Genomic DNA, 27838 nt, shown 5'->3' with positions numbered 1-27838 from the left:
TTGATTTGTTGTTAATAAAAAATATATAATAAATACATAAAAAGAGGCGCTTCGCGAGACTTCCGGGAACGCTTGCAAAACAAACCAAACAGACCAGGATGGAGTTTGGGGTTTGAGAAGTCAATGAGAAAAGTGAAAAATGATTCCTTAGTTGTTCATTTTCTCCAAATCTAAAGGTACAATCAATAATCGAACCAATGTTTTAAGTGGTTGAATATGTTATTACTCAACATTCATGAAATTTACAAACTGACACGTTTTAATTTTCGTCAAAAACAACTTTATATCGAAGGAATGCCTTTGATTTGACGTCTTTGCTAGTCGACGTCGCCATGACATGACAAATGTGATCGGGGTTTTCTATTGGAGAAGCAGTTTTAGCCTGTCTTCATAATGTAATGTTTTTGTCATAACGATCAAAGAGAGTAATTACATTCGTGATTCAAATGTGTTAATAATTCAATGATCCAGATATCCTATGAAAGATATTACATTAGTGATTAAAATATGTTAATTCAATTGCTTTTTTGTGCTCTAAATATTGGTCTCATCCATACATATATATATATAAAACATTCAAATGCTGTACAGAGCAACCTCAAATGTGATTTTTTTTGTCTGTAGGGGCTACATCCTCCAGAACATAAGGAAGTGAGCATTCAGCCACGCCATTTTGAGAAAACGGCCAGTCACAGCAGTGGGCAGACTGTGTTCATAGCTACTGGAGTCGTCGTGCAGTCATGCGATATAGCTGTTTTTAATTCAATATTTCTATGTTTAAATACTGTTGAAATTTGTAATATAGGTAAACTAAACGTAACCAGTAATGGCCACGGAAGCAACCGCCGACCAGGTAGAGCATTTCAGTTGTTTGTAGCGAACGGTTGCTAGTTAGCTACGTTACATTTTCACTCGTGTTGCATGGTGGTTCACTGACGTTAGCTAGCTAGGCCTACACCCTAGATACCGTTTAATACAGAATCTATACATTTGAAGCGCTTTCTACATAGCTACCACACACTATTGACAATATTTTAGGGAAAATATTTAGTTAACTACGTAATTACGTTGCATTATGTTTGAGAGATCTGCGGCTAAGCTAATTACGTGCTAACTAGGTAACCTGCCAATGATGTTGGTCAGAAGTTAATGTCAGTCGACCAACTAAAGTTAGCTAGCTTGTACAGGTAACACGACCTGATATGGTCTGAACGTCATGCTAACACGACTAGTTAGCGTGTGCTAGTTAGCTTTTGGCCTGTTGCTGAGAATAAACACTAGTTAATTTCGTTGCAAGCTGAAGTTAGCTACCTAGGTAACATTACTGTTGCAGTTAGGCCGCGCTTTTTTGTTACGCTAGCTAACTAGCCCAAGCGTATGCACCAATGGGTGAACGTTGTATTGCATTTAAACAGTTGAGAGCTAGCTTATGGAGTTAACGGTGCGGTGTTAGAAGTTGTGCAATTGTGTAACATGTTTACATGATTAGCGAACTACCTTAGTAGCCAACTAGCTAACCATGTAAACAAGCAATCATTTCCTCGTGTCTGCCGTTGTCCTACTCGGTTTCTTATGTGGCTAAATAAAGTAGTCCAAACTGGAAACAAGTGTAGGAGGTCAATTATAAACGAGATATTCTAAAATGTACTCTTAAAATTGTCTTTAATATTGGCACCCTGATTGATATGTTTTCCAAAGCCACCTCTTGTTGCAGTGTATGCATGTCTGTAACCCCAATCATCTTTTCATTTCTTGCAGGCAGCTGAGTATATCCCGGAGAAGGTTAAGAAAGCAGAGAAGAAGTTGGAAGAAAACCCATATGACCTTGACGCATGGAGCATTCTGATTCGAGAAGCACAGGTTTAGTGACTCAGGGTTGCATTCCTCTTACCTGGGGTAATCGATTGGGTCAAGGGAGGGAGAGGGTGGGGCTCAAGAGGGTGGTGGGTGGGGATCTAACAGAAAAATTACAAATGTGTCATATAGGACTGTTTCAACTTGTTTGTCAACAAGTGTACATGTAAATGCATTCTACCCTTTTAGAACCAACCAATAGACAAAGCAAGGAAGACGTATGAACGACTTGTGGCCCAGTTCCCAAGCTCGGGCAGATTCTGGAAACTATTCATTGAAGCGGAGGTTAATATTTTTATCAATTTCTCACAACTACATGTGTGCATGGGCGTGCATATCCTAACAGGATCAACAATGTGACTTTCACACAACAAATAGGCCCACTTCATCTCAATGGTATTTTTTAAAGTACGAGGGGTTTAGGTTACTATCTTAACCATTTATTTTTCAGGACGCAGACTGTATGTTCCTCAGTAGAAAAAACAACTATTTTCTACGTCTTTAAATGGGGTTAAGTGCATTTGTTGCATGTTTGATCTGCAACAGCATTAAAACTTTTTAATGGTATTGGAGTGCTTTAGCCTTTTATTCACTTGTCGTGTCTATTTATTGCCTCCTGTGTCATTTCTTTGAGGTCATTTTTGTTTTTGATCATAAACCGTATGAGTGAATGTGTTCAACGTAACATTTTTTCCCAGCACAGTTATGCTACCTTACCCCCAACAAGTGACCTGTTTACTACGGAAGCTATAGTATTATTGTAGGTCCCTGTTTATGTAGGCAGATGTTCACCCTGGTTTTGACCCAGCAAAGAATCCACATTACTCCAATATGTCTTTTAAAATGGTAGGTCACCCACATTACAAAATGACATTGGGTTTTTGTGGATGGTACCTGCTCCCATTCCTGCCCCCGGCCCTTATCACACCATATTGCCTACATCTTAGATGAGCCTTAAACCCCATCCCTACATAAGATAAGCGCCATCATTTCATGAGTATGCCATTAGTTTTAGACATACAAATGGATGCTTGTAATCCACTTATTTAGGGGAATAAAGTGGGTAAGTATGTTTGAGTTAAAAGCATGACTGACCAAGCCTCATTAATTGATGCCCACTACACGCAGCTCTGATCCGAACTAGTCATCTGGGCCCTGGGCTGTCTACAGCAGGTGAACAGAAGTCTGGGGAGGAGACCAACTCATGTGCCCAGTTTAAAATCATGCCTTACTTCTTGTAGGTCTGAAGGGATTGAGTGGGAGTATGTGAACAGGTAATGCTTCACGGAGCCCCCTTCTTACACCCACAGCTTCCTTTCACATCTACAGGAATTGACTATAGTACATGGTGTCCCATCTTGGTTCGGCAGTATGCAGGCTTTTGTTCCAGCCCAGTGCAAATACACCTGATTCCATGTTGTTGAATCTGGGTAGAGTTTTTTTTCCCTTAATTGTGCCTACAGAACGTGACCCATGTGTGTTGGTTCTGGACTAGAGGGGAAAAGCCTGCACATACTGCTGCCCTACAAGATTGGGTTTGGACACCCCTTGTCTACGGGTTAATTGATGCCAGATTGCCTAATAGTCTCTAATGTTCAGACAGTCACCTTAATTGTTGGTGTATTGTGACTGGAATACAATCAGACTAGACCCTGGGGTATTTGCACCGTGCACATCCGCAAGGAGTTGGGCACATTGTTTTTAAGTCTAGAAGCTCTCCCATTCTATACACTGCTACCCTTGTTAGAATGGCCTCATTCAACACCGTTTAGCACAGCCTGTAGGTCATTCTGTAAAAGTTCAACCACCTGTTGACTTCATTTGTTTATAGCTATGTACATAGCATAGTTAAAAGTTGTTCATTTGCATTAAAACACTTCAATAGTTTTTTTCCCCTTCCAGTTTGGGTAGCCTTTGATTTATTTCTAGACTGCAGTCTAATCGAGCTTGCCGCAGTCTTTTTATCCCAGTTTCATTTGCCTCAACATGAGCAACCTGGGGGAAAATTAACTAATTTTTAAGCTTAACCGCAACCTGTCAAATAATATGGTAGTTGTTACTGCAGTATAGAAAAAGGTTACGTCAATATTCTAGTTTGGATCTAATGTGTAGAAAACGAATCATACGTTTGAATGTCTGACCTCTTCACTAACCTTTCAAGAAAATAACGTGTGCTTGTGAAGAGTTATACAGAAATAATCCAGTATTGGGAATTCACACATCGCAGGACACCAACGTTCAGTTACAGCTTAGGGGACCATTGTCTTGGTTCTGGGTCACATTTGACCTTTTGTGGCACATTTCGCACTTGCTTTGTGGTTTTTGTCTTCGTTTCAATACAGTTTCACTCACCTTGGTGAACTCAAGTGGTTGATCTGTGCATGCACAAGAATAAGGAAATGCAGAAGTTGCGTTGTACTCCATTTGATTGTACCCTGCGGTTTGTTGAAAGTGATTTTAAATTGCATACTGTTTAATAAAACAAATGACCAGAATTCTCTACTGTGACTTATTGCATCTTTTTCTTTATGGTGTTGATGGTTACTGCAGTCCAGTTCACAACCACCTCCTTTCCCCATAAACATTCCCATACCTAATCCCATTTTAAAGAATGCATTAGGCCTGGTGCTCTTGATTATCCCACATAGAAATTGTGCCTGTTACCTTCCTAGTTAATGTTTTTTTTTTTTGGTTGGCTGCTGAGTGCGAGTTAGGTGGTAGGCCTAGTGATGTTGTGCTTGTAATGTGAATGCTTAGTTGATAGAGAACTGATGGTAGCATGAAGAACTGGAGAAGGTTTGAATGTTGTGGAAGCTATATGGACATGTTAAACATTTGCATAATGAAGTATTTCTGTGTTGATGGGCTTGGGTTTTTAAGCCTGGATTGTTGTGACTTCCTGATAAAAGCCCGTATTACTAATAGAATGTATTTTATTTGGTTGAGATTTAAACAATTTTAGACAATTGGATGGATTGATTAATATTTAAATCCCCACTCGACTGGTTTGCCTGCACCGAAATAGAACAAAGTGCTTTAGAAGACTTAGTCTCTCTTGTAGTGTCTTCTGCGTCTGGTTCTCATATTGTAGCTAGGATAACTGAGTGAGACGCTAAAACTATTGTTAGTGAATGCTAAAGCCATGGGCTGCCGTGGATTCATACAATGACAATGTTTGCTGGCTACAGATTGTGTGGGTGTGCGTGTCTCCCCTCGAGGTGAGATGTTATCTATGTGGCCTACCTAAAGCTATGTCACTCATGTCACGGGATGTACTTCTCTATGCCTGCAGCTGTCACGGCTGGGGTTACGTCTTCTGTGTATTTTTATGTTGATTTATCTAGTGATTTACTTCAATAAATCATTGTTTACCAATCTTGTTTCATGTTGTCTGTGTAAAACTAGTGTTATTTTTCATGTCTAACACTTCCATAGGCTACATTTGACATAGGCCTAGTTCTCTTTAGGATCTGACTTTTTGAACAAATGTGAAATTGTACATCGTAATCTTGCAATGATACTTCCCACTTCTAGATGTATACATATTGAATTAGTTATTTTCTTGTGCTGCGTATTGTTATTCCTGAAAAAGTACTTCTATTCAAGCCATACACTTCGAGGCTTAGGCAATATTTAACGTTGACAGATTGAGAGCCCCTCTAATCAATGATTGTGTTAAGTGGCTTGCACAACAAGCTGAAAGCCAACCTGTGGGCTTAGTGACATTCCGCTGTATTGCTCTTAGAATCGATGAGGGAAAGAAGCAGATGGAGAATTATCGAGGCAGGATTCATTCCAAGTTCAAATGTATTCTCACATTCAAACACCTAAATGTTTCTTGTTACTGTGTGTTTTGTCGTCAAAGTTTTAGGAGCTAGTAGCCTTGCAATTGCAACAGCAAAAGGCCTACAGTACAGGCCAGCAGCTAGGCTGCTGCATTGGGAGTCCTGTGCCTGTCACAGGCCTTTTGTCAGGGCCAGGCCAACCAGTAGCTCCAGTAAAGATTGATGTTTCTCATTATGCTTAGTTGACACTGGTCTATGCTGGCAGGCCTTGGTAGAGGGAGAGTTGGAAGGACTCCCTCTCCCACCCAACATCAGCTGCCTGCCAGTGTGGAGACTCTTTCCTGCCACTCAGCCAATGAGTCACCTTGATGTCTGGCCAGGCTGACTGTCAGTAACATGTTTAGTGATTGGCACGAGCGTGGTCTTTTCCAGTGTAGTGAAGGGGCTAATATATGATTGTTTTTTAAATGCTGATGAAAATGTCCATTTTATTCTAGTTTTTATTGAGCTTATATGTCTAAGTTTATTTAATTTATTTGGGAAGGGTGGGTATTCACAAATGGGAAAATGTGTTCTTTACCCCATGGAACAATGTCTAGACATCAAAACCCATTTTCCTTACAACCGCTTGATCATGTGACTCGTGTATGGTCCATGATGTACAATGAGAATAAACCCCATATCTTACAAAATTGATCTTGAAATGGTCTTTCTTGTGTGAAATTCACTTTGTTGATCTGAAAGGGATTGAATGTGTGTGTCAGAGGGAGTTTGCATGCATGCCTGTTTGTCCATATATACAATGGAAACACCTGCCTGTTGAATTAACACTTCGTTTACACTCTGTCCACAGATCAAGGCAAAAAACTATGACAAGGTAGAAAAGGTGAGTGCCAATCATACCAAAGTCCCCTCCCATTGGCCTTACAGGGGACTGAGACTGCCATGGTTGGTTGATTCTAAGGGAGGTTCCACCTCCCTGTCACTGGATGGAAACTGACATGGTTCTGACTCATCCAGTGTTGCCCTTAACAACTGAAGAAGCCATTTAAGTAACCTCTAATATATCAAGGATCAAGCCTAACCCATATAATGTAGCAGCATGCTTTACTGCAGTACAACAGTAAATCTACAGTTCACAGGAGTGGAAAATCATTGTTTATTGCCACTTGTTAAAGTCACAGAACATGTATTGATAATCCACAGGCAACACTACACACTTAGCAGCTCAAACTTTTCTGTCTGGTGCAGATGTTTTTACTGTGTTGGTACTGTCTATTACCCATCCCCTGAAACTGAAAGGAAAAGTAGTTCTCATTTTCACCAAGGTGGGTTCTGTCTTTTATAGCAGCAGCGTGTTGCAAAGCCCTCGTGTACACGGCTGTTTATTTCTCCAGCTGTGGTACAGTGTGGCTGCTGTCTATTACCCATCCCCTGAAACTGAAAGGAAAAGTAGTTCTCTCATTTTCACCAAGGTGGGTTCTGTCTTATAGCAGCAGCGTGTTGCAAAGCCCTCGTGTACACGGCTGTTTATTTCTCCAGCTGTGGTACAGTGTGGCTGCTGTCTGTCAGTGAGCTCTGTTCCGCTGGTTCTCCTGCCAGGGTAGGCTTTAGGCCACTTTCAATTAGGCAACCCTCCCTAGAGGGAATCCCCTACTTCCCCTTTTATACAAGGACACACACTACAAATCACCCAGCGTATCCATTTCTCAGTGTGCACACTGTTGTCTGAAGCGTTAATCTTCAGTAGACAGATATGTTTTTGAATACGTGAAACTGAAACGAGGCCCTTCCCTCCTGCTGTAGTTGTTTCAGAGATGTCTGATGAAAGTGCTGCACATTGACCTGTGGAAATGCTACCTCTCCTACGTCCGAGAGACGAAAGGAAAGCTACCCAGCTACAAGTAGGTTCACCTGTTACCCAGGAAAGGAATTGAAGGGGGACGGGCTCTTCGTGTGCTCACACACAATCTTAACCATTCAGCAATGCATTTCTCAGTGATAACACAACACCCTATTTTGACAAATGTTCCCAGTGCGTATCTTGATATTGTGATGTAACACAAGTCCTAACCCAGCCCTGCTTGACCATCACCAGAGAGAAGATGGCGCAGGCGTATGACTTTGCGCTGGATAAAATCGGCATGGAGATCATGTCCTACCAGGTAAATCAAAGCATATTGGCAAATAAATGGTAAAACAAGTTGGTTGAAAATGTGCAATCTGAAATGGGTTTCCAAGCCATGATTTCTAATTCTTCTGCTCTCCCCTCAGATATGGGTGGACTACATCAACTTCCTCAAAGGAGTGTAAGTACTGCTCTTAACTCAACACTTTGTTGTTTTCGTTCATTAAAAAGTACTTGAAGTCCCTAATTCCCAGGCCTTGTGTCCTTCCAGTGAGGCGGTTGGTTCGTACGCTGAAAACCAGCGAATCACGGCGGTGCGCAGGGTCTACCAGAGAGGCTGCGTGAACCCCATGATCAACATCGAGCAGCTCTGGAGAGACTACAGCAAGTATGAGGAGGTAAGACCAATGACCTATGACCCCTATGGAGGGCTGAATAAGGAACCACATGAGGGGTAGCAGAACATTGTTTTCGTGTGTCATTGGTCTCATCTGTCAGTGGTGCTAAGTAGCATGGTGTACAAACAGGGCATCAACGTACATCTGGCCAAGAAGATGATTGAGGACCGCAGCAGAGACTACATGAACGCTAGGAGAGTGGCCAAGGTAAGGTACTCACTCACACACAAACACACTGATGGGGTAAACGGATTCATACTGTCTGGTAGATGATTTAATGATTGTGAGCTGATGTTAAACTGTCTCTCCAGGAATATGAGACTGTGATGAAGGGTCTGGATAGGAACGCCCCCTCGGTGCCCCCACAGAACTCCCCCCAGGAGGCGGTGCAGGTGGAGATGTGGAAGAAGTACATCCAATGGGAGAAGAGCAACCCGCTCCGCACAGAGGACCAGACACTCATCACTAAGAGAGGTGTGGTGGGGGGAACAGTGATTCATATAGCTAGTGGTGGGGGTGGGGGGGGACAGTGATTCATATAGCTAGTGGTGGTGGGGGAACAGTGATTCATATAGCTAGTGGTGGGGGTGGGGGGGGGGACAGTGATTCATATAGCTAGTGGGGGTGGGGGGGGACAGTGATTCATATAGCTAGTGGTGGTGGGGGGACAGTGATTCATACAGCTAGTGGTGGTGGTGGGGGGGAACAGTGATTCATATAGCTAGTGGTGGTGGTGGGGGGAACAGTGATTCATATAGCTAGTGGTGGTGGTGGGGGGAACAGTGATTCATATAGCTAGTGGTGGTGGTGGGGGAACAGTGATTCATATAGCTAGTGGTGGTGGTGGGGGGAACAGTGATTCATATAGCTAGTGGTGGTGGTGGGGGAACAGTGATTCATATAGCTAGTGGTGGTGGTGGGGGGAACAGTGATTCATATAGCTAGTGGTGGTGGTGGGGGAACAGTGATTCATATAGCTAGTGGTGGTGGTGGTGGTAGTGGTGGTGGGGGGAACAGTGATTCATATAGCTAGTGGTGGGGGGGGGAGGGAACAGTGATTCATATAGCTAGTGGTGGTGGGGGGGGAACAGTGATTCATATAGCTAGTGGTGGTGGTGGGGGGAACAGTGATTCATATAGCTAGTGGTGGTGGTGGGGGGAACAGTGATTCATATAGCTAGTGGTGGTGGTGGGGGGAACAGTGATTCATATAGCTAGTAGTGGTGGTGGGGGGAACAGTGATTCATATAGCTAGTGGTGGTGGTGGGGGGGGAACAGTGATTCATGTAGCTAGTGGTGGTGGTGGGGGGAACAGTGATTCATATAGCTAGTGGTGGTGGTGGTGGGGGGGGATCAGTGATTCATATAGCTAGTGGTGGGGGACAGTGGGGGTGGTGGGGGGGACAGTGATTCATATAGCTAGTGGTGGGTGGGGGGACAGTGATTCATATAGCTAGTGGTGGTGGGGGGACAGTGATTCATACAGCTAGTGGTGGTGGGGGGAACAGTGATTCATATAGCTAGTGGTGGTGGTGGGGGGAACAGTGATTCATATAGCTAGTGGTGGTGGGGGGGACAGTGATTCATATAGCTAGTGGTGGTGGTGGGGGAACAGTGATTCATATAGCTAGTGGTGTTGGGGGAACAGTGATTCATATAGCTAGTGGTGGTGGTGGGGGAACAGTGATTCATATAGCTAGTGGTGGTGGTGGGGGAACAGTGATTCATATAGCTAGTGGTGGTGGTGGGGGAACAGTGATTCATATAGCTAGTGGTGGTGGTGGGGGGAACAGTGATTCATATAGCTAGTGGTGGTGGGGGGAACAGTGATTCATATAGCTAGTGGTGGTGGGGGGAACAGTGATTCATATAGCTAGTGGTGGTGGTGGGGGGGGATTCATATAGCTAGTGATTCATATAGCTAGTGGTGGTGGTGGGGGGAACAGTGATTCATATAGCTAGTGGTGGTGGTGGGGGGAACAGTGATTCATATAGCTAGTGGTGGTGGTGGTGGGGGGGGAACAGTGATTCATATAGCTAGTGGTGGTGGTGGGGGGAACAGTGATTCATATAGCTAGTGGTGGTGGTGGGGGGAACAGTGATTCATATAGCTAGTGGTGGTGGTGGGGGAACAGTGATTCATATAGCTAGTGGTGGTGGGGGGGAACAGTGATTCATATAGCTAGTGGTGGTGGGGGGGGAACAGTGATTCATATAGCTAGTGGTGGTGGTGGGGGGAACAGTGATTCATATAGTGGTGGTGGTGGGGGAACAGTGATTCATATAGCTAGTGGTGGTGGGTGGTGGTGGGGGGAACAGTGATTCATATAGCTAGTGGTGGTGGTGGGGGAACAGTGATTCATATAGCTAGTGGTGGTGGTGGTGGGGGGAACAGTGATTCATGTAGCTAGTGGTGGTGGTGGGGGGAACAGTGATTCATATAGCTAGTGGTGGTGGTGGGGGGGATCAGTGATTCATATAGCTAGTGGTGGTGGGGGGGGAACAGTGATTCATATAGCTAGTGGTGGTGGTGGGGGGAACAGTGATTCATATAGCTAGTGGTGGTGGTGGGGGGAACAGTGATTCATATAGCTAGTAGTGGTGGTGGGGGATCAGTGATTCATATAGCTAGTGGTGGTGGTGGGGGGGGATCAGTGATTCATGTAGCTAGTGGTGGTGGTGGGGGGGGATCAGTGATTAGCTAGTGGTGGTATGGGGGGCTAGTGGTGGTGGTGGTGGGGGGGATCATTGATTCATATAGCTAGTGGTGGTGGTGATTCATATGGTGGGGGGATCAGTGATTCATATAGCTAGTGGTGGTGGTGGTGGTGGGGGATCAGTGATTCATATAGCTAGTGGTGGTGGTGGGGGGGATCAGTGATTCATGTAGCTAGTGGTGGTGGTGGGGGGGATCAGTGATTCATATAGCTAGTGGTGGTGGTGGGGGGGGGGGATCAGTGATTCATATAGCTAGTGGTGGTGGTGGGGGGGATCAGTGATTCATGTAGCTAGTGGTGGTGACTTTATAGTCACAGTAAAGTTGATAGAAATCCAGTGTTGCCTAAAGGTTTTGCTAGCATTGCAGCCCTAACGTTGTAATTGTGCTCCGTGTTGCAGTGATGTTTGCCTATGAGCAGTGTCTGTTGGTGCTGGGTCATCACCCTGATGTGTGGTATGAGGCTGCCCAGTATCTGGACCAGTCCAGTAAACTACTGGCAGAGAAGGGGGTAAGAGAGGCCACTGATGGCACAATGTGTCCTAATTGGAACAGGGTTTCCTCCACATTTGAAAAGATACGTTTGTTATTTTAGACCTTACTGTTGGTTTGGTTTTTAAATGCCAGACTTGAACCCTTTCATACGCTCCTCAGGACATGAACAACTCTAAGGTGTTCAGTGACGAAGCAGCTAACATCTACGAGCGCGCCATCGGTACTCTACTGAAGAAGAACATGCTGCTGTACTTCTCATTCGCTGACTACGAGGAGGTGAGCTGCACAAACACCAATCATCTGTCACGGAACACTTGTCAAAACATGAGGTCATAATATGAAGATGTCAAGGGTTGCCAAGGAAATGTATAATTGACTGTCATCCATAAATAATTAGTGCATCTTTCACTGCAGACGTATTAATTTGTCTCGTCTCGTTCCTATTAAGATTAATTAATTGGATTATTCCGGAGCAATCCTTGTGTTGAGTAAAGTTGTGGACTGTGAACCAGTATAAATGAATGTTGAATAGAGGTCCAGGAAATGTTTGACAGGCATTTAATTGATGAATGAGCTAACCCACATCTCTCCTCTTTTCAGAGTCGATTGAAGCATGAAAAGGTCCACAGCATCTACAACCGTCTGCTGGCCATCGAGGACATCGACCCCACGCTGGTCTACATCCAGTACATGAAGTTTGGCAGGCGGGCCGAGGGCATCAAGTCAGGCCGCATCATCTTTAAGAAGGCCCGGGAGGACATGCGCACGCGTCACCACGTCTACGTGACTGCAGCACTGATGGAGTACTACTGCAGTAAGGTGAGTATACATAGGCTATGGAAAATTGTCTGAACATTTGGGATTGAGGCAATGGGACGGAGTCATCGGTTGACGGATGATGGAGAACCAAAAACAGCCGACTTGAAAATAGCGTTTGACGGACAAAAACTGATAATTGATGAATGCATATATGATTTAATCTGTGTTCCTGTGTCTCTCTGGCCTTAGCCTGACAACCATGCCAACAGTGCAAAGAGAATATAAGGGGAAACATTATGTGTCTCAATGTTTGACTGGTCTTCCGTTACCTTCCCTCACAGGACAAATCAGTGGCCTTTAAGATATTTGAACTGGGCTTGAAGAAATATGGAGACATTCCAGAGTATATACTTGCATACATCGATTACCTCTCACACCTTAATGGTAAGTGACAAGTGACGGATTCATTTATTGAGACTTGTCATTCACCCTCTTGTGTAACAATAACACAACCACGGGTAGCTGCCATGGCAACAGTCATTGAGATTGTATAGTTGTTAAGCGATGGTATTGAAGACTACAGGGGATCTAATATCAGTGTATTTGTTCAACATGCGGATCCTATTCTCTCTATGACATGGACCCAGTGACATCCTCTATCAATTACTCATATTGTCAAACTAGATCAAACCCAGGCAGAGGCGGTCTATAGACACTGGTGTGTGTTTCTTTATTTCATTGACGTGTATATACTGAACAAAAATATAAACCCAACATCCAAGATTTTAGTCAAGTCAAATGTATTTATATATATCCCTTCGTACATAAGCTGATATCTCAAAGTGCTGTACAGGAACCCAGCCTAAAACCCCAAACAGCAAGCAATGCAGGTGTAGAAACACGGTGGCTAGGAAAAACTCCCTAGAAAGGCCAAAAGGAAGAAACCTAGAGAGGAACCAGGCTATGTGGGGTGGCCAGTCCTCTTCTGGCTGTGCCGGGTGGAGATTATAACAGAACATGGCCAAGATGTTCAAATGTTCATAAATGACCAGCATGGTCAAATAATAATAATCACAGGCAGAACAGTTGAAACTGGAGCAGCAGCACAGCCATGTGGACTGGGGACAGCAAGGAGTCATCATGCCAGGTCGTCCTGAGGCATGGTCCTAGGGCCTAGGTCCTCCGAGAGAGAGAGAGAATTAGAGTAGCATATTTAAATTCACACAGGACACCGGATAGGACAGGAGAAGTACTCCAGATATAACAGACTGACCCTAGCCCCCTGACACAAACTATTGCAGCATAAATACTGGAGGCTGAGACAGGAGGGGAGACACCCCAAACAGGTAAGATATAACTCCACCCACTGCCAAAGCACAGCCCCCACACCACTAGAGGGATATCTTCAACCACCAACTTACCATCCTGAGACAAGGCCGAGTATAGCGGAGTTACAGTTTTAATATAAGGAAATCAGTCAATTGAAATAAATAAATTAGGCCCTAATCTATAGATTTGACATGACTGGGAATACAGATATGCATCTGTTGGTCACAGATCGCTTAAAAACAAAAGGTGGGGCGTGGATCAGAAAACCAGTCCGTATCTGGTGTGACCACCATTTGCCTCACGCAGCGCAACAAGTCTCCTTCGCATAGAATTGTTCAGGCTGTTGATTGTGGCTGGTAAACTGTTGTCCCACTCCTCTTCAATGGCTGAGCAAGTTGCTGGATATTGATGGGAACAGGAACACACTGTCGTACACGTTGATCCAGAACATCCCAAACATACTCAATGGGTGACATGTCTGGTGAATATGCAGGCCATGGAAGAACTGGGACATTTTCAGCTTCCAGGAATTGTGTACAGATCCTTACGTCATGGAGCCGTGCATTATCATGCTGAAATATGAGGTGATGGCTGCGGATTAATGGCACGACAATGGGCCCCAGGATTTCACCACGGTATATCTGTGCGTTCATATGGCCATCGATAAAATGCAGTTGTGTTCATTGTCCGTAGCTAATGCCTGCCCATACCATAACCCCACAACCACCATGGGGCACTCTGTTCACAACGTTGACATCAGCAAACCGCTCGCCCACACCACGCCATACACGAGGTCTGTGGTTGTGAGGCCTATTGGACATACTGCCAAATTCTCTAAAAAGATATTGGAGGTGTCTTAACATGAAATTCTCTGGCAACACCTCTGATGGACATTCCTGCAGTCAGCATGCTAATTTAATGCCCCCTCAACTTCAAACACCTGTGGCGTTGTGTGACATAACTGTATATTTTACAGTGGCCTGTTATTGTCCCCAGCACAAGCTGCACCTGTGTAATGATCATGCTATTTAAAACCTCCTACAGGGTCGGTGTTCCCCCCGCGGGACTGTTGGGCTAACGTAGGCTAATGTGATTAGCATGAGGTTGTAAGTAACAAGAACATTTCCCAGGACAAAGACATGTGATATTGGCAGAAAGCTTAAATTATTTTTAATCTAACTGCCCTGTCCAATTTTCAGTAGCTATTAAAGTGAAATAATACCATGCTCTTGTTTGAGGAGAGTGCACAGTTATGAACTTGAAAATGTATTAATAAACCAATTAGGCACATTCGGGCAGTCTTGATACAACATTTTGAACAGAAATGCAATGGTTCATTGGATCAGTCTTAAACGTTGCACATACACTGCTGCCTATAGTGGCCAAAATATATTGCGCTTAGATTTCGAAATCATATTTTGGCCTTTCTCTTATTCACTTTCTCATATTTTGGCCTTTCTCTTATTCACTTTCTCATATTTTGGCCTTCTAACAGAAAAGCCTTGGCGGGTCGATGAAGACGGCTGCACAGTACGGTTATGATATCGTTTAGTACCGAGCGTGGCTGGCACCCGTGACCGGCTCGGAAACCAGATTGCACAGCGGAGAAGGTACGGTGGCTAGATGGTCAGTGACCTGTTTGTGAGCATGTTTTTGTATGATCTTTTACCAGATCTAATATGTTATTCTCCTACATTAATTTCACATTTCCACAAACTTCAGTGTTTCTTTTCAAATGGTATGAAGAATATGCATATCCTTGCTTCAGGTCCTGAGCTATAGTCAGTTAGATTTGGCTATGTCATTTGTGAACAGAAACACAGGGGGAAAGGGTCTGATCCATATTAATCAGTCATATACACGTCAGGTGGATGGATTTTCTTGGCAAAGAAGATGGGCTCACTAACAGATGTCAACAAAACTGTGCACAACATTTGAGAGAAATAATACAATTTTGTGTGTATGGAACATTTCTGGGATGAAACATGGGACCAACACTTTACATGTTAACTTTATATTTTTGTTCAGTGTAGATAGTGTTATGCTGTAAATTAGGAGACGGATTCTGAGGCATTATCTGAAACATAGTGGTAGATTCATGAGTTTGAAGGCCTCACCTCTTTCTCTATCGCCCTCCAGAGGACAACAACACCAGAGTTCTGTTTGAGCGTGTTCTCACCTCGGGAAGCCTGTCGCCAGAGAAGTCTGGGTATGAGGAATTATGTTCCTACAACACCCACATTAGATTGGTCTGTTATTGTTTTATTATAGAAAACCCACGTTAGATCTGTCTGTTAGTGTTTTATTATAGAACACCCACATTAGATCTGTCTGTTATTGTTATTATAGAACACACACATTAGATCTGTCTGTTAGTGTTTTATTATAGAAAACCCACACTAGATCTGTCTGTTAGTGTTTTATTATAGAACACCCACATTAGATCTGTCTGTTATTGTTATTATAGAACACCCACATTAGATCTGTCTGTTATTGTTATTATAGAACACCCACATTAGATCTGTCTGTTATTGTTATTATAGAACACCCACATTAGATCTGTCTGTTATTGTTATTATAGAACACCCACATTAGATCTGTCTGTTATTGTTATTATAGAACACCCACATTAGATCTGTCTGTTATTGTTATTATAGAACACCCACATTAGATCTGTCTGTTATTGTTATTATTATAGAACATTAGATCTGTCCACATTAGATTAGATCTGTTATTGTTATTGTCTGTTGTTGTTTTATTACAGAAAACCCACATTAGATCTGTCTGTTATTGTTATTATAGAACACACACACACACACGTTAGATCTGTCTGTTGTGTTATTATAGAACAGCCACATTTAGATCTGTCTGTTATTGTAGAACATCCACATGATATCTGTCTGTTATTGCGTTATTAACGGACCTGTGTGTTTGTCAACACCTCTCCCTCAGTGAGATCTGGGCACGTTTCTTGGCCTTTGAGAGTAACATCGGGGACCTGGCCAGTATCCTGAAGGTGGAGCGCAGGCGTTTCACGGCCTTCAAGGATGAGTACGAAGGCAAGGAGACAGCCCTGCTGGTGGACAGATACAAGTTCATGGACCTGTACCCCTGTTCTGCCAGTGAGCTCAAAGCCCTCGGATACAAGGTCTGTACAACTAGTCATTTCTACAGCTTCATTTACACAGGAAGATGATTCTGACTGCTATGGCCTCTTCACCTGTTGAAGATTTCAATAGAATAGATCTATGGCTATGAAACAACTGGATCATTTGTGTGTTTCTCTCTCATGTGTGGGTAAAGGATATCTGTTTAGAATTCTATGATTTAAACCTGTGTGTGTGCAGGACGTGTCCCGTGCCAAACTGGCGGCGTTGCTCCAGACAGAGACGGTGGTGACTCCATCGGCTCCCACGCAAAAGGACGAGGCCGACCGCAAACCAGAGTACCCCAAACCTGACACCAGCCAGATGATCCCCTACCAACCACGACACATGGCCCGTACGTACCTTACCCCCTCCTCTACCAGCTACAACACCTGTCTAGTAGGTACCTTACCCCTCCTCTACCAGCTACAACACCTGTCTAGTAGGTACCTTACCCCCTCCTCTACCTCTACCAGCTACCACACCTGTCTAGTAGGTACCTTACCCCCTCCTCTACCCCTACCAGCTACAACACCTGTCTAGTAGGTACCTTACCCCCTCCTTACCCCTACCAGCTACCACACCTGTCTAGTAGGTACCTTACCCCCTCCTCTACCCCTACCAGCTACCAGACCTGTCTAGTAGGTACCTTACCCCTCCTCTACCCCTACCAGCTACCACACCTGTCTAGTAGGTACCTTACCCCCTCCTCTACCCCTACCAGCTACCACACCTGGCTAGTAGGTACCTTACCCCTCCTCTACCCCCCTACCAGCTACCCCCACACCTGACTAGTAGGTACCTTACCCCCTCCTTACCCCTTACCAGCTACCAGACCTGTCCAGTAGGTACCTTACCCCTCCTCTACCCCTACCAAACCTGTCTAGTAGTACCAGTCCAGACCTGGTCCTGGTATCTTACCCCCCTCCTCTACCCCTACCAGCTACCACACCTGGCTAGTAGGTACCTTACCCCCTCCTCTACCCCTACCAGCTACCAGACCTGTCTAGTAGGTACCTTACCCCTCCTCTACCCCTACCAGCTACCAGACCTGTCTAGTAGGTACCTTACCCCTCCCCTCCTCTACCACTACCAGCTACAACACCTGTCTAGTAGGTACTTACCCCCTCCTCTACCTCTACCAGCTACCACACCTGGCTAGTAGGTACCTTAGCCCCCTCCTCTACCCCTGCCAGCTACCAGACCTGACTAGTAGGTACCTTACCCCTCCTCTACCCCTGCCAGCTACCAGACCTGGCCAGTAGTACCTTACCCCTCCTCTACCCCTACCAGACCTTACCCCTCCACTACCCCTGCCAGCTACCAGACCTGGCCAGTAGGTACCCTACCCCCCTCTACCAGCTACCAGACCTGTCTAGTAGGAAACCTTACCCCCTCCTCTACCCCTGCCAGCTACCAGACCTGGCCAGTAGGTACCTTACACCTCCTCTACCCCTACCAGCTACCAGACCTGACTAGTAGGTACCTTACCCCCTCCTCTACCCCTGCCAGCAACCAGACCTGACCAGTAGGTACCTTACCCCTCCTCTACCCCTACCAGACCTGTTAGGCCTAGTAGGTACCTTACCCCCTCCTCTACCCCCCCCACCTACCCCTACCAGCTACCAGACCTGGCCAGTAGGTACCTTACCCCTCCTCTACCAGCTACCAGACCTGGCCAGTAGGTACCTTACCCCTCCTCTACCCCTACCAGACCTGTCTAGTAGGTACCTTACCCCTCCAACCCTACCAGACCTGTCTAGTAGGTACCTTACCCCTCCTCTACTACCAGCTACCAGACCTGTCTAGTAGGTACCTTACCCCTCCTCTACCCCTACCAGCTACCAGACCTGGCTAGTAGGTACCTTACCCCTCCTCTACCCCTACCTGTCTAGTAGGTACCTTACCCCTCCTCTACCCCTACCAGCTACAGACCTGTCTAGTAGGTACCTTACCCCCTCCTCTACACCTACCAGCTACCAGACCTGGCTAGTAGGTACCTTCCTCTACCCCTGCCAGCTACCAGACCTACCAGCTACCCCTACCAGCTACCAGACCTGGCTAGTAGGTACCTTACCCCTCCTCTACCCCTGAGCCAGCCAGACCTGTCTAGTAGCCAGGACCTACCTTACCCCCTCCTCTACCCCTGCCAGCTACCAGACCTGGCCAGTAGGTACCTTACCCCTCCTCTACCCCCTACCAGACCTGGCCAGGTAGGTACCTAGTAGGTACCCCTCCTCTACCCCTACCAGACCTGACCTGGTAGTAGGTACCTTACCCCTCTACCCCTGCCAGCTACCAGACCTGACCAGTAGGTACCTTACCCCTCCTCTACCCCTGCCAGCTACCAGACCTGGCCAGTAGGAACCTTACCCCTCCTCTACCCCTACCAGCTAGACCTGGCCAGTAGGTACCTTACCCCTTAACCCCTCCAACCCTACCAGACCTGTCTAGTAGGTACCTTACCCCTCTACCCCTACCAGACCTGTCTAGTAGGTACCACACCCTAGTAGGTACCTTACCCCTCCTCTACCCCTACCAGCTACCAGACCTTTCTAGTAGGTACCTTACCCCTCCTCTACCCCTACCACACCTGTCTAGTAGGTACCTTACCCCTCCTCTACCCCTACCAGCTACCAGACCTTTCTAGTAGGTACCTTACCCCTCCTCTACCCCTACCACACCTGTCTAGTAGGTACCCCTTACCCCTCCTCTACCCCCTACCAGCTACCAGACCTGGCTAGTAGGTACCTTACCCCTCCTCTACCCCTACCAGACCTGTCTAGTAGGTACCTTACCCCCCTCTCCCCTACCAGCTACCAGACCTTCTAGTAGGTACCTTACCCCTCCTCTACCCCTACCACACCTGTCTAGTAGGTACCTTACCCCCTCCTCTACCCCTACCAGCTACCAGACCTAACTAGTAGGTACCTTACCCCTCCTCTACCCCTACCAGCTACCAGACCTGGCTAGTAGGTACCTTACCCCCCCCCTCTACCCCTACCAGCTACCACACCTGGCTAGTAGGTACCTTACCCCTCCTCTACCCCTACCAGACCTGTCTAGTAGGTACCTTACCCCTCCTCTACCCCTACCAGCTACCACACCTGACTAGTAGGTACCTTTCCCTCCTCTACCCCTACCAGCTACCACACCTGGCTAGTAGGTACCTTACCCCTCCTCTACCCCTACCACACCTGTCTAGTAGGTACCTTACCCCTCCTCTACCCCTACCAGCTACCCACATAGTAGGTACCTCCCTGGCTAGTAGGTACCTTTACCCCCCTCCTCTACCCCTACCAGCTACCACACCTGGCTAGTAGGTACCTTACCCCCTCCTCTACCCCTACCAGCTACCACACCTGTCTAGTAGGTACCTTACCCCTCCTCTACTACCAGCTACCAGACCTGTCTAGTAGGTACCTACCCCTACCAGACCTCCCTACCCAGCTACCAGACCTATCTAGTAGGTACCTTACCCCCCTCTACCCCTACCAACCCTACCAGACCTGTCTAGTAGGTACCTTACCCCTCCTCTACCCCTACCAGCTACCACACCTGGCTAGTAGGTACCTTACCCCCTCCCTCTACCCCTACCAGCTACCAGACCTGACCAGTAGGTACCTTACCCCTCCTCTACCCTCTACCCTACAGACCTGTCTAGTAGGTACCTTACCCCTCCTCTACCCCTGCCAGCTACCAGACCTGGCCAGTAGGTACCTTACCCCTCCTCTACCCCTACCAGACCTGGCCAGTAGGTACCTTACCCCCTCTCTACCCCTACCAGCTACCAGACCTGTCTAGTAGGTACCTTACCCCTCCTCTACCCCTACCAGACCTGTCTAGTAGGTACCTTACCCCTCCTCTACCCCTGCCAGCTACCAGACCTGGCCAGTAGGTACCTTACCCCTCCTCTACCCCTGCCAGCTACCAGACCTGGCCAGTAGGTACCTTACCCCTCCTCCCCTACCAGCTCTACCTGGCCTACCAGCTACCAGACCTGTCTAGTAGGTACCTTACCTCCTCTACCCCTACCAGACCTGTCCAGTAGGTACCTTACCTCCTCTACCCCTACCACTACCAGACCTGGCTAGTAGGTACCTTACCCCCTCCCACCCTACCAGCTACCAGACCTTCTAGTAGGTACCTTACCCCTCCTCTACCCCTACCAGCTACCAGACCTGGCTAGTAGGTACCTACCCCCCCTCCTCTACCCCTACCAGCTACCAGACCTGTCTAGTAGGTACCTTACCCCTCCTCTACCCTACCACACCTGTCTAGTAGGTACCTTACTCCCCTCCTCTACCCCTACCAGACCTACCAGACCCAGTAGGTACCTTACCTCCCTCTACCCCTACCAGCTACACCTGACTAGTAGGTACCTTACCCCCCTCCTCTACCCCTACCAGCTACCTGACTAGTAGTACCTTACCCCTCCTCTACCCCTACCAGCTACCAGACCTGGCTAGTAGGTACCTTACCCCTCCTCTACCCCTACCCACACCTGTCTAGTAGGTACCTTACCCCCTCCTCTACCCCTACCAGCTACCAGACCTGGCTAGTAGAAAACCTTACCCCTCCTCTACCCCTGCCAGCTACCAGACCTTTCTAGTAGGTACCTTACCCCTCCTCTACCCCTACCAGCACCAGACCTGTCTAGTAGGTACCTTACCCCTCCTCTACCCCTACCAGCTACCTGACCTGGCTAGTAGGTACCCTTAGGTACCCCTCCTCTACCCCTACCAGCTACCAGACCTGGCTAGTAGGTACCTTACCCCCTCCTCTACCCCTACCAGCTACCACACCTGGCTAGTAGGTACCTTACCCCTCCTCTACCCCTACCAGACCTGTCTAGTAGGTACCTTACCTACCCCTGCCAGCTACCAGACCAGCTACCACACCTGACTAGTAGGAAAACCTTACCCCTCCTCTACCCCTGCCAGCTACCAGACCTTTCTAGTAGGTACCTTACCCCCTCCTCTACCCCTACCAGACCTGTCTAGTAGGTACCTTACCCCTCCTCTACCCCTACCAGCTACCAGACCTGGCTAGTAGGTACCTTACCCCTCCTCTACCCCTACCAGCTACCACACCTGGCTAGTAGGTACCTTATCCCTCCTCTACCCCTACCCTACCACCTGTCTAGTAGGTACCTTACCCCCTCCTCTACCTCTACCCCTACCAGACCTGTCTAGTAGGTACCTTACCCCTCCTCTACCCCTACCAGCTACCAGACCTGGCTAGTAGGTACCTTACCCCCTCCTCTACCCCTACCACACCTGTCTAGTAGGCTACCAGACCTAGGTACCCCCTCCTCTACCCCTACCAGCCAGACCTGGCTAGTAGGTACCTTACCCCCTCCTCTACCCCTACCAGCTACCACACCTGGCTAGTAGGTACCTTACCCCTCCTCTACCCCTACCAGCTACCACACCTGGCTAGTAGGTACCTTACCCCCTACCACACCCCTACCCCTCCTCTACCCCTACCAGCTACCAGACCTGTCTAGTAGGTACCTTACCAGACCTGTCCTCCTCTACCCCTACCAGACCTGTCCAGTAGGTACCTTACCCCCTCCTCTACCCCTACCACACCCTAGTAGGTACCACCTCCTCTACCCCTACCACACCTGACTAGTAGGTACCTTACCCCTCCTCTACCCCTGCCAGCTACCAGACCTGGCCAGTAGGTACCTTACCCCTCCTCTACCCCTACCCACCAGACCTGTCTAGTAGGTACCTTACCCCCCTCTACCCCTACCACACCTACCAGCTACCACACCTGACTAGTAGAAAACCTTACCCCCTCCTCTACCACTGCCAGCTACCAGACCTTTCTAGTAGGTACCTTACCCCTCCTCTACCCCTACCACACCTGGCTAGTAGGTACCTTACCCCTCCTACCTACCCCCCCTACCAGCTACCAGACCTGGCTAGTAGGTACCTTACCCCTCCTCTACCCCTACCAGCTACCAGACCTGGCTAGTAGGTACCTTACCCCTCCTCTACCCCTACCAGCTACCACACCTGGCTAGTAGGTACCTTACCCTCCTCTACCCCTACCAGACCTGTCTAGTAGGTACCTTACCCTCCTCTACCTACCAGCTACCACACCTGACTAGTAGGTACCTTACCCCTCCTCTACCACTGCCAGCTACCAGACCTTTCTAGTAGGTACCTTACCCCTCCTCTACCCCTACCACACCTGTCTAGTAGGTACCTTACCCCTCCTCTACCCCTACCAGCTACCAGACCTGGCTAGTAGGTACCTTACCCCTCCTCTTCCCCTACCAGCTACCACACCTGGCTAGTAGGTACCTTATCCCTCCTCTACCCCTACCACACCACACCTAGTAGGTACCTTACCCCTCCTCTACCCCTACCAGACCTGTCTAGTAGGTACCTTACCCCTCCTCTACCCCTACCAGCTACCACACCTGGCTAGTAGGTACCTTATCCCTCCTCTACCCCTACCACACCTGTCTAGTAGGTACCTTACCCCTCCTCTACCCCTACCAGACCTGGCTAGTAGGTACCTTACCCCCTCCTCTACCCCTACCAGCTACCACACCTGGCTAGTAGGTACCTTACCCCCTCCTCTACCCCTACCAGCTACCAGACCTCCCTACCAGCCAACACCCAGTAGGTACCTGGCTAGTAGGTACCTACCCCCTCTACCCCTAGCCCACACCTGACTAGTAGGTACCTTACCCCTCCTCTACCCCTACCACACCTGACTAGTAGGTACCTTACCCCTCCTCTACCCCCCTACCACACCTGACTAGTAGGTACCTTACCCCTCCTCTACCCCTACCAGCTACCACACCTGGCAAGTAGGTACCTTACCCCTTCTACCCCTACCAGCTACCAGACCTGGCAAGTAGGTACCTTACCCCTTCTACCCCTACCAGCTACCACACCTGGCAAGTAGGTACCTTACCCCCTCTACCCCTACCAGCTACCAGACCTGGCAAGTAGGTACCTTACCCCTCTACCCCTACTACCAGCTACCACACCTGGCAGACCTAGTAGGTACCTTACCCCCCTCTACCCCTACCAGCTACCACACCTGGCTAGTAGGTACCTTACCCCTCCTCTACCCCTACCAGCTACCACACCTGGCTAGTAGGTACCTTACCCCTCCTCTACCCCTACCAGCTACCAGACCTAAGTAGGTACCTTACCTAAGACGCTCCAGCCTTTAGGAATCTCGCTCCACACTACCAGTACCAAGCTAGTAGGGCTCCAGACCTCCAGCTCCTCTCACATGCTCTGGTCTCTACCCCTACACAGCTCCAGGACTGCACCCCTACCAGCTACCAGACCTGTCTAGTAGGTGTTACCCCTCCCCCTACCAGTCATCCTGATGTAGGTACCTTACCTCCTACTGCCTCCACCCACCTGCAAGTAGGTCCTTACCCCCCTCTACCCCACAACTCACCTACCAGCAACCAGTTGGTGACATCACTTACCCCTCCTCACCCCTCCAGCTCACTGTTGGTGACATCACAGGTACCAACACCCCACCCTCACCTGTCTAGTTGGTGACATCACAGTGCCAACACCCCCCACTCACTGTTGGACCTGACAGTCACAGTGCCAACACCCCACCACTCACTGTTGGTGACATCACAGTACCAACACCCCACCACTCACCTGTCTAGTAGGTGACTTCCCCCTGCCAACACCCCTACCACTCACTGACCTTGGTGACATTACAGTGCCTCTACCCCTACCACTCACCTTCTAGTGGTGACTCTCTACAGTGCCAACACCCCACCACTCACTGTTGGTGACAGGTCCAGTACCCCCTCTACCCCTACCACTCACTGTTGGTGACTTTCCCCCCCTCACACACCTGGCCAACCACCCCTCCACTCACTGTTGGTGACACCACAGTAGGCCTTACTAGTAGGTACCTTACCCCTACCACTCACTGTTAGTGACATCACCTACCAACATCCCACCACCTCACTGTTGGTGACATCCAGTACCCCTCCAACACCCCACCACTCACTGTTGGTGACATCACAGTGCCAACACCCCACCACTCACTACCACACCTGTCTAGTAGGTTACCTTGACATCACCAGTACCAACACCCCTCCACTCACTGTTGGTGACATCACAGTACCAACACCCCTCCACTCACTGTTGGTGACATCACTGTACCACCCCTTCACCCCTCCACTCACTGTTGGTGACATCCCCAGTACCAACACCCCTCCACTCACTGTTGGTGACATCGCAGTACCAACACCCCTACCACTCACCTGTTGGTGACATCAGCTACCAGACCCAACACCCCACCACTCACTGTTGGTGACATCGCAGTACCAACACCCCTCCACTCACTGTTGGTGACATCTACCAGTACCAACCCCCACCACTCACTGTTGGTGACATAGCAGGTACCAACACCCCTCCACTCACTGTTGGTGACATACCCCGCAGCTACCAACACCCCTCCACTCACTGTTGGTGACATCACAGTACCAACACCCTCCACTCACTGTTGGTGACATCACAGTACCAACACCCCACCACTCACTGTTGGTGACTTCACAGTACCACACCCAACACCCCACCACTCACTGTTGGTGACATCACAGTGCCAACACCCCACCACTCACTGTTGGTGACTTCACAGTCGTGGTCAGCCAACACCCCACCACTCACTGTTGGTGACATCACAGTGCCAACACCCCACCACTCACTGTTGGTGACATCACAGTACCAACACCCCACCACTCACTGTTGGTGACATCACAGTGCCAACACCCCACCACTCACTGTTGGTGACATCACAGTACCAACATCCCACCACTCACTGTTGGTGACATCACAGTGCCAACACCCCACCACTCACTGTTGGTGACATCACAGTACCAACACCCCACCACTCACTGTTGGTGACATCACAGTGCCAACACCCCACCACTCACTGTTGGTGACATCACAGTACCAACACCCCACCACTCACTGTTGGTGACATCACAGTACCAACACCCCTCCACTCACTGTTGGTGACATCACAGTACCAACACCCCTCCACTCACTGTTGGTGACATCGCAGTACCAACACCCCTCCACTCACTGTTGGTGACATCGCAGTACCAACACCCCACCACTCACTGTTGGTGACATCACAGTGCCAACACCCCACCACTCACTGTTGGTGACATCACAGTGCCAACACCCCACCACTCACTGTTGGTGACATCGCAGTACCAACACCCCACCACTCACTGTTGGTGACATCACAGTACCAACACCCCACCACTCACTGTTGGTGACATCACAGTGCCAACACCCCACCACTCACTGTTGGTGACATCGCAGTACCAACACCCCTCCACTCACTGTTGGTGACATCACAGTACCAACACCCCTCCACTCACTGTTGGTGACATCACAGTACCAACACCCCACCACTCACTGTTGGTGACATCACAGTGCCAACACCCCACCACTCACTGTTGGTGACATCACAGTGCCAACACCCCACCACTCACTGTTGGTGACATCACAGTGCCAACACCCCACCACTCACTGTTGGTGACATCACAGTGCCAACACCCCACCACTCACTGTTGGTGACATCACAGTGCCAACACCCCACCACTCACTGTTGGTGACATCACAGTACCAACACCCCACCACTCACTGTTGGTGACATCACAGTGCCAGTACCAACACCCCACCACTCACTGTTGGTGACATCACAGTGCCAACACCCCACCACTCACTGTTGGTGACATCACAGTGCCAACACCCCACCACTCACTGTTGGTGACTTCACAGTGCCAACACCCCACCACTCACTGTTGGTGACATCACAGTACCAACACCCCACCACTCAGTGTTGGTGACATCATGTGGCTGTTGTGCTGATGTTGTGGTGTTTCTGCAGGGGCCCTTTGTGCAGGTGGATGAACTGATGGAGAGCTTCAGGAGATGTACACTACCAGAGAGTAAGTAGCTTTGAAACTGTCAGATATCACCAAGCTTTCCTTTAGATTTTCCTTTGCCTGAATAGCACACTTAATGTTGATGTGAATATCTCTCTCTCAGCTGTAGATGCAGCAGTAGAGTTGATAACGGGCAGGCAGCCTGATGCCGGCGGAGAAGGGAACGGTTCCATGGAGAACCACGCCATGACCAAGTCACTGAAGAGACCCAATGCAGACTCTGATGAAGAGGAGGACAAGGGCGCTGTGGCCCCACCCGTTCACGACATCTACCGCGCTCGCCAGCAGAAGAGGATCCGGTGAACACACACTCACTCAGACACACGCACACTTGGGATGGACTCTGTACAGGAATGTAAACCCATTACGTCAAACCTTTTAGGGCAAACAGACTCGTCTGCAGTTTGTCTGGAAGATTCTTTATATCCAACCATCGTTGGTTCCTCTACACCTGTGTTTGTTTTTTTGTTGTTGGTGTTTTTTTAACAGTTTTATTTTTTAAAGCTGGGTGACTAATACTGTCCAAAGTTTTTAATTCAACCCTTAATTTGACACTCAGCTGTTTGGCCTTGTGAACCTCTGGTGATGGACAAATGGAATTGACCTGTTTTTCTAGTCAAATTGAGAGAATACATTTCCTTTCAATAAACAGAGGAGAAAAGAACCAAAACTAAACTGGCTCCTGTCTTGTGTGTTACTGAAATGATAACTTCTGTTCTCTTAGGTTATTTTAATGTTATTTCAAGGTCATTCATGTTTGAGGGGTAAAAGTCTACAATATACATCTGTGGCTGTGCACATTTAATAGTCACCACTAGGGTTCAGCGTGGTGCTGTCTAGACCAGAGATTTCCAACTGTGTGTATCAGTGCATCAGCAGAGGAGCCTGATAAAACCAGTCTCCATCTATCTAATCATATTCCCTGCCTTGATGATGAGACCTGCTCAGTACCAGACCATCTGTCTGTTAGGGCTGAGACAGGTCTGCCTCTGGTCACCTCCAGCAGCCTGTTATTAACTCAGTAACTATGACTGATCTACGTACGGGTGCATTGTAGGCCGGTATCACACCCAGATCAATCCAGGAACGGGCTCATCTAGGGGTCTTTAAAGGGCCCTGTATTTGTGTTAACGGAATAGATTCTGGGAGAACATCCAAACCAAAGCTTAAACATGATGGCTAATGTGTTGGGAGGGGAGAAGTTGGTTCAGTGAGTTTAAAAATAGTGTTCCTCCCTCCGGTCCAAATCTCCACTGAC

At 48.0% G+C, this 27838-nt stretch overlaps 1 protein-coding gene across 1 annotated transcript; it reads left to right on the top strand.

Annotated features, from left to right (window-relative positions):
• Positions 1–640: 640 nt before the first annotated feature.
• Positions 641–27255, top strand: cstf3 (cleavage stimulation factor, 3' pre-RNA, subunit 3). The gene is made up of 20 exons (XM_065011181.1): positions 641–853; positions 1759–1860; positions 2044–2139; positions 6493–6525; positions 7446–7543; positions 7738–7804; positions 7914–7948; positions 8039–8165; positions 8295–8372; positions 8477–8639; positions 11283–11392; positions 11536–11652; positions 11977–12195; positions 12477–12579; positions 15604–15673; positions 16417–16612; positions 16812–16965; positions 23903–23941; positions 26407–26583; positions 26684–27255. Exons 1-20 carry the CDS (start codon positions 827–829, stop codon positions 26881–26883), a joined length of 2211 nt encoding a protein of 736 aa, XP_064867253.1. The 5' UTR covers positions 641–826; the 3' UTR covers positions 26884–27255.
• The last annotated feature ends 583 nt before the right edge of the window (positions 27256–27838 follow it).

Source organism: Oncorhynchus nerka, linkage group LG27, assembly GCF_034236695.1.
Source record: "Oncorhynchus nerka isolate Pitt River linkage group LG27, Oner_Uvic_2.0, whole genome shotgun sequence".
Classification (NCBI taxonomy): Eukaryota; Metazoa; Chordata; class Actinopteri; order Salmoniformes; family Salmonidae; genus Oncorhynchus; species Oncorhynchus nerka.
The sequence above is the reverse complement of the archived record's forward strand: the minus strand, read 5'-3'. Positions and strand labels throughout refer to the sequence as shown.

Coding starts and splice junctions, on each gene's coding strand:
- cstf3 (XM_065011181.1), top strand. CDS start 827: ATGGCCACGGAAGCAACCGCCGACCAG. Junction 8,166..8,294: donor ACTACAGCAAGTATGAGGAG/GTAAGACCAATG, acceptor GTGTACAAACAG/GGCATCAACGTACATCTGGC. Junction 26,584..26,683: donor GAGATGTACACTACCAGAGA/GTAAGTAGCTTT, acceptor TCTCTCTCTCAG/CTGTAGATGCAGCAGTAGAG.